Here is a 15,317-nt window from a genome sequence, read left to right as displayed (position 1 = left end):
TGGCTGACACTGACGGCGGCGGTGCACAAATGCTGCGCAGCTAGCGCCATTCGACGGCCAACACCGCGGTTCCTGGTGTGTCCGCTGTGCCGTGCGTGTGATCATTGCTTGTACAGCCCTCTCGCAGTGTCCGGAGCAAGTATGGTGGGTCTGACACACCGGTGTCAATGTGTTCTTTTTTCCATTACCAGGAGTGTACATAAAGTTATAAATGAGCACCGACCTCTGAAATATTTTTAGAGCTCCATCACACTCCATACCTCCACTGTAACTATCATAATTCTTAGAACACTGATGTCCAATATGTCCTTCAGTGTTACCATGGCAGGTGTGGCAGTACTTAAATAAGCACTCAACATCAGCAACTTTTCCATTATTCAGAGAAGTAGCCCTTAAAACACCATTCAAGGAACAATGTCCTCGACATTTCCATGTCCCATAAAGTCCATCACCAATGTCCCTGATTCCACTAATATCTACAGTTTCTTCTACTGCACGTTTCATAGACGCTTTAGACACAACTGTCAAGGCACCTAAAACTATTTTGATGTACTTGCTGAATATACTGGGAGGAGGAGGAAGGAAGAAGGAAGGTCCATCAAACCACAAAACATTTGAGCAGCTCCCCCCCCCTCCCCATACACTAACTTCAAATCCACGTCATACGAAATATGCACACAAAAAAAAAAATTGTTTTGGCGCTAAACCCTTCGTGCTACTTTGTTGTTCAATTATTTCCAGACAGCCTACATCATCACATTGTTTACATTTCGCCACTGCCTTTATCAAAGAATCCACTACAAACAGCATCTTTATTAACAAAAAAAATTTGAATCACCAGGAGGTGTGTCATGTGGGAGTTTTTTCCCTGAAGAACTGATACATAGGTTACTTTCAACAGTGTGGTTTGCTTTGTTTGTGAACTGGTTACCATGGAATTTCCTTTTATTGTATTTCTTGATGCATAGCATAGTTCGTATTTATTGCACGCTAAGGGATATGTACTTCCACAAATATATGTAGCACTAGGGCACCAAACATTCAGTAACACGTGAACAAAGTGCTTCAATGAAACAAAAGTAAATACTAACAAAGATAATCATTTACACACACTAGAAACGTGCACTGTTACCAACACATACAATGTATCATACATATAATCGCTGGAAACAAAGCTGGTTTCTGTAACAGAAATAAAGGGGGCATGGCAGCATATATGACCGTAACTTTAAAATTTGGTGTATATAGGTCATTTTTCATTTGAAAGCCTATAATGTATACAGGGTGTTACAAAAAGGTAAAACTTTCAAGAAACATTCCTCACACACAAAGAAAGAAAATATGTTATGTGAACATGTGTCCGGAAACGCTTACTTTCCATGTTAGAGCTCATTTTACTACTTCTCTTCAAATCACATTAATCATGGAATGGAAACACACAGCAACAGAACGTACCAGCATGACTTCAAACACTTTGTTACAGGAAATGTTCAAAATGTCCTCCGTTAGCGAGGATACATGCATCCACCCTCCGTCGCATGGAATCCTTGATGCGCTGATGCAGCCCTGGAGAATGGCGTATTGTATCACAGCCGTCCACAATAAGAGCACGAAGAGTCTCTACATGGGATTGCGTAGACAAGAGCTTTCAAATGCCCCCATAAATGAAAGTCAAAATGGTTGAGGTCAGGAGAGTGTGGAGGCCATGAAATTGGTCCACCTCTACCAATCCATCGGTCACCGAATCTGTTGTTGAGAAGCGTACGAACACTTCGACTGAAATGTGCAGGAGCTCCATCGTGCGTGAACCAAATGTTGTGTCGTACTTGTAAAGGCACATGTTCTAGCAGCACAGGTAGAATATCCCGTATGAAATCGTGATAACGTGCTCCATTGAGCGTAGGTGGAAGAACATGGGGCCCAATCAAGACATCACCAACAATGCATTACCTTTCTTAAGCAAAGGTACAACTCTTGCCTGTTTTATCTGCTCTGGAAATGTCCCTGATGTGAAGGATTCTTTTATTATATTTGTGCCTGCCCAAACGTTCACAGAAAATCTGTGTTGATGACGTGATTGCACAATTGCGTGCGGATTCTCGTCAGCCCACACATGTTGATTGTGAAAATTTACAATTTGATCACGTTGGAATGAAGCCTCATCCGTAAAGAGAACATTTGCACTGAAATGAGGATTGACACATTGTTGGATGAACCATTCGCAGAAGTGTACTCTTGGAGGCCAATCAGCTGCTGATAGTGCCTGCACACGCTTTACATGGTACGGAAACAACTGGTTCTCCTGTAGCACTCTCCATACAGTGATGTGGTCAACGTTACCTTGTACAGCAGCAACTTCTCTGACGCTGACATTAGGGTTATCGTCAACTGCACGAAGAATTGCCTCGTCCATTGCAGGTGTCCTCATCGTTCTAGGTCTTCCCCAGTCGCGAGTCATAGGCTGGAATGTTCTGTGCTCCCTAAGACGCCGATCAATTGCTTCGAACGTCTTCCTGTCGAGACACCTTTGTTCTGGAAATCTTTCTCATACAAACGTACCGCACCACGGCTATTGCCCCATGCTAATCCATACATCAAATGGGCATCTGCCAACTCAGCATTTGTAAACATTGCACTGACTGCAAAACCACGTTCATGATGAACACTAACCTGTTGATGCTATGTACTGATGTGCTTGATGCTAGTACTGCAGAGCAATGAGTCGCATGTCAACACAAACACCGAAGTCAACATTACCTTCCTTCAATCGGGCCAACTGGCGGTGAATCGAGGAAGTGCAGTACATACTGACAAAACTAAAATGAGCTCTAACATGTAAATTAAGCGTTTCCGGACACATGTCCACATAACATCTTTTCTTTATTTGTGTGTGAAGAATGTTTCCTGAAAGTTTGGCAGTACCTTTTTGCAACACCCTGTATATAGGAAAGACAATAGAATTTGATAAAGTCATTAAAAATATTTCAATTTTCCCACCATTTGAAAGTACCCTGTATCCTTAATGATGATGTCACGTGGTGGTGAAAGTGGGGAATATCTTTGCAGCAGAGTTAAACAACTTTGCACCATTTCATTCCTTTAGCTTTTGAAGACAAAACCTCGAGTTCATGATTGCATTTAATGCTAGGTTCCTTTTTACACTTTTTGCTTTTGGTTTGAGGTCAATGTAAGCTCTTCTTCACTCACGATTTTCTCCTATCAGAACATTCTTTGGGTTGTATGCATTTTCAGAATCGCAAGGATCATCATCCACTCTACATCTGCTTTCAGTACTTCTTTGTAGACATACACTTAAGCGTCAAGTGAATATTTGTCGGAAAGTAAGCTGCAGGTGTTAGACGACAAAATATGGTTGCAATACTATTTCCACCAGTTAAAACAATGAGAACATCGCTTAGTACACCCAGTATGTTTCATTATTGTTAACTGCTTGCTGGGGAAAGAGCCGAGACACTAGAGAGTAATTATATTGCATTTCATTTGTCAACTTTTGCTGCAACTGTTAGAATGCCTGTATCGTGTTTTGCTAAAAGCTTGTGACTTGGAGCGTTCATACACTCAGCAGTATTTGACTTTTGCTAAAACTTGGTTCGGGGATTGATGTAAAAGGTCGACATTAAGCCATTACCATGCCCATCTCAATTTTTTTTAATATGTTGAGTTTTGAAAAAATGCCCCTCAATTCTGAGATTAACTGGAAATGTTATTTTAAATTTAACACATATTACTACCATCATTTCAAGATGTACATGAATAGCATAATAAAATTTGGGTCCTGTTAAGTGTATGATGAAAGGAAATTAGATCCAAGGTGTGAAATGTCAACTAAAAAATAGATTTAATGAGATAATAAAACTTAACCAGTCATAGGCTGCACAAGTTTGGTAGGTGAGGTTCTTTTGACACACATGATGAAGCTTATTCACTATATGACATACATGACTGAAGCTTCAGTCTGCATTAGTTTAGTATTGTTATATGCAGTTATATCCATTGGTATATTATTTGCTAGAGCAGTTAGTGGGAACTGTATAGTATTGAGCTATTGTACATATTTACATCAACCTGTATAGCTACCTTTAGTAACCATCTCTTGGCAAATTTGAAAATAGCCAAGGTATTTTAAACACACTGTTAATTATAATTTTTATGGTTAACACTGTCAAAGTAAATTGTTAATACTGCAAAACTGCAGTAATGTTTTTTTCTGTACACAGTGGCTTCGCAGCAGATGAAATTACACATTGTGTGAGGCCTGAAGATACTATTGCTCGGCGTGCTGTTATCTTACTTAGAAGGTAATTATTTGCACACATAGAAGTTATATAACAAACAAAATACTGTTGCAAAGTTTCTTTGTTCTATGCTACTCTTTATTTTATTTTGTCATTTTAGATTGTGTGATTGTTTTAATGGGAAGGAAACCGTGATGTTAGAATTTCTATGCGTAAATGGTCATGACTTCAGAAATGGCCTATCTATAACATCAAACCTGCTTTAAACAGTTTGTATAGGCAGTTACAGAATTTGTAATCAAACATAGGTTGGATTTGTCATTCAGAAGCATTATTATTTGAAAATGTTTTGTTTATATTTATAGCTAAACAGCTACAGCACACCTCATGTTCTAACAGTATGTATATAGTTTACCAAAAGCACTCCATACCATTACTTTTTCTGTCCATTTAGTCGCATTCAAGTAACCTAGGTACAAAAACTTGACAGCTGGTTCTGTTACTTCATTCTTGATTTGTTCTGTTTTCTTTACAAAGTATTTATTTAACAGCCTCAAAAAGTCATTAATTAAAATTTTAAGGCCTCCTTTTAAATCCGTTCTATCAACTTCCATTCATTGTTGAAGTTAATATATATCACAGGCAAACAGGGCAATATACCCAACAAAATGGCAATTTACATATGTTCTGTTCATGCATATTCTTCCATTCCCCCAGTTTAGTGTTGTGAGACTAAAGTTCCTTGCCTGACTTTGATTCCAGTACTGAATTTCCCACTATCCTGGAGAGTCATATGGAAGCTGCAGCACACACTGACGTAGTATGAAGCAATGCTCTGCTTCTCAATGGATGTTTGTACAGTCTTCATTTTTTTCCCCGTCTGGTTGCTGATAATTTTAATGCCTTACATGGAACAGGCTGATGGGTCGACTTTTCTGTTACATGTCTCCTTTCATGTAGGAGGAGGAAAATTTCAACATTGTTCCTTCTTGGGGAGTAAGACAACCCTCAGCTTACATTATATACAAAGTAACACAATCAGAACTACTCTGCAAACTGATTCGTGCACTGATACTGTCAACTTTTTGTGCTGCTGTCAACTGTTAATAAATCTACATCCATTTCATTTTGTTCCTCCTCCTTTTCTACACACATGCTTATAAGTTAATGCATGTTAGAGATACATAAAAAAATGTGGTGGTAACATTGTGTAAGCTAAACTGTTGCTGTACAGCACATAAAGACTGCTTTGTGTGCTTGTAACAGTCTGTTTAGGCAGAAGCCTTTGGTAGAGTAGTTCTGTTGTGCGGGCTCCATACGTACACAATTTCATCTGAGTCCCAATCTCATTTTTCTACTGTGCTTTGTATCCATATGTGTTTTTAGTATATTGTCAGTGCACTTATAACACAAGCCTTATTGCCTTACCTCGTGCATTGAAAGTTGTCGGGCACTGTAGCTTGAAAGCATTTAAGGAGTGTCTCATCATATGCCTATTGAAAAATGCTTTATAGTGAATCCACTATTGTCACTTTTCATCTAGTGCTGGAATATGCCAATATCTTAAAGGTAAATTTTAATACACTGTGTGATTCTTGCAGAGTCTTTCCTGATGCACCACGATTAGCGCCAGATGAAGTGATACCACCTATTTCAATGAATGCATCTACAAGACAACAAGAAATTAATGGCCTGTCAAGGTATTTAGTATTTATGTATTAATACTGGAATTTTGTTGCAATGCTACTTGCTATTCTCTTTAAGTGACTACTTAGTTAGAAATCTACACAATACGGCACTCAGACTGAACAGTAACTGTTTTTTCCATGTTATCTGAAAAAGCTTTTTATAACAGCCAAGGATCAGCACTCCAAGACATCCTACAATTTTCCATTACAGCATTAAATCTACATTGTCAGTAGCTCATCGCAATCTTTTGAAAGTTTGGTTTTCATATATGTGAGGACCACTCTGAAAGTGGTTCCCCTTGATTTAGTTCGCTTTCAATTTACAAGGAATTTGAGTGAAGTTTCAACATTTGTGAGTAATCTTTCACTTTCTTGTATAATTTACCCGTCAAATTTTTACTGATTTTTCAACAAGGGCATGCACCCCTATGCAGTAAAACTTATTTGATGTGTTACTGTTTTGCCAACCATTAGAATCAAAATTTTCCAGAGTTTCTGTATCTTATAAGTGGTGATAACATTTTAGTGGCCCAAACAGGTGGTCTGGTGCCACAGTCAGGCCTGCATGGCAGATAAGGCAAGATTTTCCCTCCAGTTTTCACAATCAGCAGTAGTAGACACACTAGGTATGTTTCAGTTTTTTTGATTGGTGGACTTTTAGACCTGCTGTAAATTGCTTTGGGGAAGTGAGGTATAAGCCCTTGTTCAATCATCCCAGGGACCTCTTTAACTCTTTTGTATGTGCATGGTGAGCATAGGGGCCTTAGCTGCTGCAGCATTTTTTCATCCTATGTCACAATTCTATTACCTGACTATTTCTTTTTCTTTGACTTGATTTTCAAGATATACCTTATTTGATATCATATCTGCCATACATCCGGTATCTGCTTTCAGTTTTTATATATGACCCCTTTCAGTTTATTTATAAATGGCCCCATTTCTGGGTTTGACCTCAACATTATTTTCAGATTTTGTATTTATTTTTTATTTATTTATCTTTTCAGTAGCACAGGGCTTGCCTAATACTCTACACGGTAGACAGTCCTTGTGAGTGGCTGTCTGGTACCTGTACAGTGGTAGCTCCTTGACTATGCACTGAACACAGTTTTGGTGTGTGAATGCTGATGAGTATGTTTCTGTCTTGCGGGGGACATAGGGACTCCCAGACAATGACCTCCATGCCAGGAGGGGTGGCACCCATAAGGAGAGCCCCTGGTTGGAGTGGATGGCATTACAGAAGACCAGTCACAACAAGAGAACGATGCTGGTGGCCATATGTCGCTAGCAGTCTAGTCAAAGCAGTTGACTCACTTTAATGCAGAAGGATATAATCCCAATAAGTTTCTCTCATTATGTATGAATCGAAATGAAAACCAACCTGTCAAACAATAGCGAGATGTGCCTCGGTTCCTGTTATGTAGCAGGACCGATGCTGAACTTTTAAATAATAAGCCATTACTTTTTGTGGAGGAAATTGACGGGAAGTTCTGGGAGGTCACTCAAACAAAAAGCAGAATGGATCCTTGCTAATAAAATTAGGATGCCCCTCTGTCATGGGCATTGTGAAGCTACAACAAACTAGATAATATCCTCGCAGGAATCGAAATTTGGTCAAAGGTATTATATTCCACTGTGGTTTTATGCTGTAAATGGCCAAGAAATTATGTGCTAATTGGGAACAGTGTTGCATCCATCTTATCTGTCAAGTCCACTGAAAGCGTAAAGATAACAAAGTAGACCTAGGAGAAATTATCCTGGGTTTTAGAGTTATTTACTGGCAGATAAAGTTAAGATTATGGTTTATCAGTCCAACGTAAAATCTTAAGTACCCCATGAGGTACTTAAAGTTTATAAAATGTAACCACGTATCTTCTACATTACTAACAGGCTAGCTAATCTTAAGTGCCAAACAAAAATCTGTGATGGGTAGATAGTTTGTTACTTAAATACTAAGCAAAATCACAAAATGTCCTATTTTGTCATTTTGCTTTTGTCATAGTCCTTATGAACATTATGTAAAGGCAAGGAAAGAATGTAACCAGTTCACAAATAATATTCAAAATATTAGAAGGCTACGTTTGTTCAAAACATGACATCTACATGCAAGAATTTGCAGGAGGCTGGGAGCTGTCAATTTTGCATGTCAACAGAGACCACATGGGGATAAGAGGCAGAGGATTGTGATAGGCTACAAATTCATAATAGCTGCCAGAATAGTGAAAGGAATTGCCCCTTATGGCAGTAGCTATGTCTCAGAGGGTGGAAAGGATGAAGGAGGGAGGCAGCGCACTACAACGTGCAGGAGGGTGGGGGGGAGGGGGGGGGATGCGCCTCTCGGCAATTCTCGCAGCAGCAGGTGTGTGCTTGTTGTCGAAGTTACTTTGATAACTGCCCACAGTCTGCAGGGCAGCAGGCAACAGGTGCAGGAAAGCTTACACTCATGTGATTGTTACAATGAGAAACAGGAGTGAAGGAGTCTTCCATTCTAAAGTAGCAGTGAACCAGAAAGATTGTGTACTATTTTTAACCTTTACAAGCAATACCTTGAAGGACGAATAGAAATAGATATGTCAAAGCAGGAGACATATTGAATTTAGCTTAACACAACATTAACTATAGACAATCATTGAGAATTTCAGTTGTAGTAATCCATGTGAAATATTGAAAATGTACTTTAAAAATAGAAGGTTCTGCAGTAAGATGGGCCTGGTGTTCAACACACAGCAGTAAAACTAAACACTAAACAATTCTGAGAGGTAGTTTAGGAGCAAAACGCTGGAATTCTGCTGAGAGACATACGTACGTGTCAAACAATGCTCATCCTGTGAGACTGCTCACAGTTAAGGAGCAGGTCGTAAACATGTAGATTGCATGACAAACATGATACACCCTTGTCAGTGACAGAGAATACATAATACCCAAAATATAAAAATCTGAAGTGTGTTCTAGATAATCCAAAAAATATACAAACTAATATCCTAAAGCCATATGGACTTCATAAAATTGCTGATAGCTGCAATATAAGTTGTTACAAAAAGACTGAGCTTGTAGCACTTAATAGCACAATGTATGACCCACTAAGATCTCGTCAGAAGACAATGATAGCAAATTCAAAGGAGAGTCCGCCTCAGGTCGATAAAACTTGAAACTTACTTGAAAGTAAAATCTTGATTAATTGTGTAGAGAGTTTAATGCAGAATTAAAATGGCTTCAGTATGTGGTTGGCATTGGACATTTAGAATCAGAACATCATCATGCTTCATAAAAAGAACTTGCAACAGAATAAACTAATATATCCATTTCCATACCAAAAAGCGAAGTAACGAGGCAGTTAAATGAATACAATAACCATCATACACTCCATGTCACAGACTACAAACACAAAACACCTCTTTAAAAGAAAGTTAAAATTATTAATGGTTTGCATGTGGTGGTACATCAATTTTAGTTGTTTTACAGCAGCTCAGTTTAGGCCTTCGCTTCAGTAGCTTGCTCAGGGTACCAGAGGAAAGTTCACTTTTACTTCATAATGGAAACTTCATAAACACATTAATCAGTCATAAAACCCTTCATGTGCATCTTTCATGATAACTAAAAATATGGTGGTGGAGCTATGCCTGATGGCAAATGCCATATTCCAACTAAACATATGATTCTTATAACATCCAGAGCTGTATATTCCCCCAGGAGCTCACTGTTAAGCTTTGACATGGCTCAGGTTAGCATTTGAACAGTACCTGGTGCGTTTGTGCATCACATATGGTTGCCTGGGTCAGCATTTGGCAGCTTCGACTCTTAACATGTTCATCGTCTGTATCATCATAAAGCTCTGAAAAATCACATAATAATAATAATAATAATAATAATAATAATAATAATAATACAAATCTCTCATCATAACTAATAGTAGTATTGAAGCATCTCACGCATTTGCACTACCAGCTAAGATGTCTGTTTCAGTACTGTATACTTCAACTCATATCTTCTGTGAAATTACCACTAAAAGCAGCTTCAAGTTTGACATTGATTTTGTGCATGACAATTTCAACACATTTTAAGACAAGTGTGCAGGTTTCCTTTTAGTGCCTAGACACTTGCATTGTGTCTGTTCTGGTCCTGAAATAAAAACTCGCTTCCACAAAGTTCACACATTTAGATCTTTTTCCTGCTGCACTGATTGTTGCCTTTGCGTGTTACATGCGATGTTACGGGAAAATAGGAGGTGCACAAATCCTTAAATTTCACACATCTGTAATGCATATGTATTTCTAAGGTTGAAGCCTACTCCCATCTTAAGAGCTCAGTTAGTACAAAAATAATGAGAATCCTAATTTTTTACCCAAATTGCTCACTTGACTCGGAAACTTTCTCAATCTACAGGGTTTTTCTGCTTTCCCAATGTGAGCCATATCATATATTTTGTATAGCTTAAATGACTTTACACGAGTGAGAGTGAAAGTCTTACTTATGACAGTGCAACTGATGCATGAATGTGAAATTACATTAAATGGAAAAATAGAGAAAATGCATAGTATCATGTATGGTGCTGGAAGATGTGAAAACGAGAGAAACGTCTCACCCAATTTGGATACTCCGTGAACATCAACACAATTGGGTACTCCATGGCAATTTACCCAGATACTCACAAACATGAGCTTCTGGGAAAGATATTCAATTTTTATCAAAGGTTTATACTAACTTATACGACAAATGAGTAAGGATACCTTTGAATGCCTAGAAACATGCATTCTTATACTTATAGATTGGTCCTTTGTAAGAAGACTAGGCTACTTGTAGCAATGCTCATTAATATGTACTATCGCTCAAATCTTCAGAGGATGTAAAAGGCAACTGTGAGTGGATATACACATGGAAAGTCTTCCTCACAGCAGTCATCAATGGTTAAAACCCAGGCAGTATATGAGAATTGGCTAAAGCAGTACATTGACCTATATGAATTCTTAGCTAGAGAAAAGCTATAACTTAAAACACACATGATGAATGAAAGATCTCGCAAAAGAAAACTGGATTGATACCACAAAGCTCACAACTTAAAATGTATAAAGTTAGGTGACCAACTAAATAAGTCCACTGACCTACAAAAGCTTTTTTAGCTATTTTCTTAGCATTATCAGTTACTAAATGGGAACAGCACAAAACATTAACCTCCAAAACATTTCCATTCATTAGCATAAAACACCTACAACAATGTAATTGAATCAAGGGGAGTGCAGTACAATGAACAAAAATAAAATTAACTAAAGCCTTAGAATAGTGATTAGGTTGAAATTCAGATTGTGGAATAAAACCTGTTGTACAGTTCAAATGGTGGTTATATATTTCTAAAAGTTTAATTTCTCTGTGGCTCCACACAAAAGTAAAATCATCAAATTTCATATTGTTAGTACTGGAAACTAACTACCTGACAAGTTGCTTAGCTACCCAGCACTGACCTATGGGTGCTACAGCAGAAAGAAAAGAACACTTCTTCACGTTATCCTACTTGCCATTCCAGCTGAAACTTGTATCCTCATCTTCACACTAGTCATCACTTCATTAATGACTATATTATGAAAAGGACAGATAGGCCCACCAGACTGTCAAACAAGTAAGCTTTTGGGGGGCTGTGAAATGCTGCTTGTGGGAGCATATGGTGATGCAAGGTGGAGAGAGATTAGGGTAGCTAAGTACAGTCTGCACATTAGACTGAGGGGGCGGGGGGGGGGGGGGGGGGTAGTGGAAAAGGAGAGAAGTAAAACGACAATGGGTGTGTTGGTGGAGTCAAGGGTTGTGTAGTGCTGGAGAGTTCCCACCTGCACAATTCAGAAAATCTAGTGTTGGTTGGAAGGATCCAGATGGCAAAGGCTGTGAAGCAGTCATTAAAATGAAGAACACTGTGTTGGGCACTGTGCTTGACAACTGGGTGATCCAGATGTTTCTTGACCACAGACTGTCATTGGCCATTCGTGCAGACATCCGGCTTGTTAGTTGTCATGCCCACCACCCAGATTGCATATCCTATCATGTGGTGTCTATCTGTGACTTAGCACCTCTGCTGTAAGGTGAATAATAGTCTATCCTTTATGTAATATTGTGTCCATGTTAATTAATTAATTAAATTCCCACTATATATCATGTTTCGTATAATACTCCATTCAATATAAGGTACTCAGCTTTCCCATAATCATCCCTCATAAAACCCGTAACTGTTCGTGCAGAGTTCCATTTTCATTTTGATTGGCAACTACCAGTGACAAAGAGAAGGTCTAGTGCCACGTACTTTCACAAATACTTGAATAGATGCAACCAAGATTGAGAAACTTAATAGTTCATGGCTTCCTTTCAAAACCTATACACCTATGTGATATGTATACCTTAACCTGAAACAAAACTTCACTCCCATCAATGTTTAAATATTAAAGCCATGTCCTGTCCACACAGATGACATCCCCTGCGGGCCTGAGGGTTAGAATAGACCCGAGGAATTCCTGCCTGTCGTAAGAGGCGACTAAAAGGAGTCTCACACATTTCAGCCTTTATGTGATGGTCCCTGTAGGGTTTGACCTCCATTTTTCAAAATTTTCCTGAAGAGTGAGCCAACTGGGGAAGGTGCACCTTACATCGTGCATTGAGATCTTTAGCCCACTTTCTCATCATGGCATTGCAGTTCTGCTCATACTCCATCTCTTGAGCGAGGACACCTTCCTGGGTGCCTCCACCCACTATGCAGTGTTGTTTTCTGTGTCGACGAGAACCGTGGAATACTTTGCACCTCATATCTAGCGCGGTAGCCAGTCCATTGTGGTGGGGCTGCCATGTACCCTATTGGTTGTAGCTCCATGACTACACAGTTATTGCTCTGCTGATGCCTGTGCCATTAACTCCCATGTATGCCAAGGAGGAGATGCCGCCAGCCTGTTGCACTGGACTCACGGCAATGGCCATCCTGCCAGTGGCCTTTGCTGCGGCAGGGTGGCGCCCGTGGGGAGGGTGCCTGGTCGGAGTGGGTGGCATCAGGTAGGATGAAGCATATCATGTCATCACTTGCTGGTGATCAAACGCCAGCAGTCTGTAAGCATTCAAAGTCTCAGTACATTGCAAGGAAGTACGATCCTACATCATTCCCCTCCCTGGCCACAACATGGGAGGAATGCCAGTAAGGAAGGCAGAAACCTTATTCACCCCAGTACCTCTTATGTACGAGAGCTGATGGGGACTCCTTTGTCTCGATGAAGCCTCAGTTTTTTGTAGAGAATTTAGAGGACAAGTTTGGGGAGGTGGAGGGCTTGTCCAAAATGCAGTCAGGGTCAGATTTGATAAAAACGGCATCCTCTGCCCAGTCACAGGCATTACTCACTTGTGACCAGCTGGGGGATATTTCCGTTGCCATCACGCTTCATAAGAGCTTAAATATGGCCCAGGCTATTATATTCCACAGGGTCCTTTTTTTGCAGTCTGACAATGAGCTGTGTGCCAAATTAGAGCAACGAGGAATTCATTTCGTCCAGCGCGTCCATTGGGCTCTGAGGGATAATCAGGTTGCCTGTGGTGCCTTCATCTTGGCCTTCAAGGGTGACACAGTACCTGAGAAGGTCAAGGTGATGGTCTACTGCTGTGATGTCAAGCCATATATCCCTACCGCAATGCGGTTCTTTAAGTGCTGGAAGTTTGGCCATATGTCTTCCCACCGTAATTCTAGCATCACATGTCGAGATTGTGGACGTCCACCCCATCCGAATACTCCATGTACCCTACCTCCCATCTGTGTCAGCTGTGGAGAGCATCATTCCCATTGCTCACCAAACTGCAGGGTTTTACAGTAAGAAAGGAAGATCGTGAATTACAAGACCCTGGACCGACTGACCTACACTGAGAGGTAATTTGAGCACCTACATCCTGTGACTATGACCCCCTGTTATGCCGCCCCTACAAGAACAGTTTTAGCCCCATCAGTTCCGCGAGTTGCAGTTGGCTCTCAGAGCTGGAAGACTACACCTGCCCTCTTGATGATGGGGGGACACTTCCCTCCCTGTTGCTCACCTACCTCGGAGCACTGTCCCTCCCAACCATTGGGGACCTCAGTCCCACTTCTCAGCCAGAGAAGCGTAAGTCTTCCTCGGCTCCTCTTGCTACGATTGGGTCCCTTGGGGTTACTTCCTTCCCAGGTTTCTGCTCGTGGGAAAGATGACACCTGCCAGAGGCTGAAGAGCCCTAAAGCAGCTGGTCGTAGGACTTCAGTCATCCTCAGTCCCGGAGACTGATTCAGTGTTTCATGCCTTCCCAGTCTCATGATCATGTCATCCTCCAGTGGAATTGCGGTGGTTTTTCCACCACCTGGCTGAGCTTTGGCAACTGTTAAGCTTTACACCTGCTTTCTGCATTGCTCTCCAGAAAACCCGGTTCCCGGCAATGCGGTCCACTGTCCTTCATAGTTACAGGGGATATTACAAGAACCGTAGCGAATATAATAGAGTATCAGGTGGAGTTTGCGTTTATGTCCTGAATTCGGTATGTAGTGAATCTGTGCCCCTTCATACTCCTCTGTCAGTATACGGATGACGCAGAAAATAACGGTCTGCAACCTATATCTCCCTCCAGATGGTGTGGTACCCCCGAATGTATCAGCTGCCCTGATTGATCATCTCCCTAAACGTTTTTACTTTTTGGAGATTTTAACGCCCATAACCCCTTGTGGGGTAGCACCATGCTTACTGGCCGTGGTAGAGACGTTGAAAATTTACTGTCCCAACTCGACCTCTGCCTCTGAAATACTGGGGCCACCATACATTTCAGTGTGGCTCATGGTAGTTACTCGGCCATTGATTTACCAATTTGCAGCCCAGGACTTCTCCCATCTATCCACTGGAGAGCACATGACGACCTGTGTGGTAGTGACCACTTCCCCATCTCCCTGTCACTCCCCTGTCGTCATACCCACAGAAACCTAACCAGATGGGCTTTAAACAAGGCAGACTGGGTAGTATTCACATCTGCTGTCACTGTTGATTCTCCCCTACGTTTTGCCATCGATGTTGTGATTGAGCAGGTCACTACGACGATAGTTTCTGCAGCGGAAAATGTGATACCTCGTTCTTTAGGGTGCCTCCGGCAAAAGACAGTCCCTTGGTGGTCGCGGAAAGTCGCTGAGGCAATTAGAGTGTCGGCGAGCTCTACAGCGACATAAACAGTGCCCTTCCCTAGAGCATCTAATAGCCTTTACGCGGCTTCGTGCCCGCGTTTACCTGCTTCTAAAATGACGGAAACAGGCGTGTTGGGAGAGGTAAGTGTCGATCATTGGCTGAAATATGTCATCTTCCCAAGTCTGGACAAAGATCAGACTTCTTTTTGGGTACCAGACCCCAACATCAATGGC

The 15,317-nt window shown here is 40.8% G+C and overlaps 1 protein-coding gene across 2 annotated transcripts in view; it reads left to right on the top strand.

Moving 5' to 3' along the window:
- Nucleotides 1–15,317, top strand: part of LOC126236267 (RNA demethylase ALKBH5-like) — a 116,168-nt gene that overhangs the window by 82,497 nt on the left and 18,354 nt on the right. For both annotated transcript variants that reach the window (XM_049945423.1, XM_049945422.1), the window contains 2 exons: nucleotides 4,239–4,319; nucleotides 5,858–5,956. In XM_049945423.1, coding sequence (XP_049801380.1) covers nucleotides 4,239–4,319; nucleotides 5,858–5,956 — 180 coding nt within the window. The remainder of the gene's footprint in view (nucleotides 1–4,238; nucleotides 4,320–5,857; nucleotides 5,957–15,317) is intronic.

Source organism: Schistocerca nitens, chromosome 2 (assembly GCF_023898315.1).
Source record: "Schistocerca nitens isolate TAMUIC-IGC-003100 chromosome 2, iqSchNite1.1, whole genome shotgun sequence".
NCBI classification, from domain to species: Eukaryota; Metazoa; Arthropoda; class Insecta; order Orthoptera; family Acrididae; genus Schistocerca; species Schistocerca nitens.
Note: the sequence above shows the minus strand (reverse complement) of the source record. Positions and strands in the feature narration are given on the sequence as shown.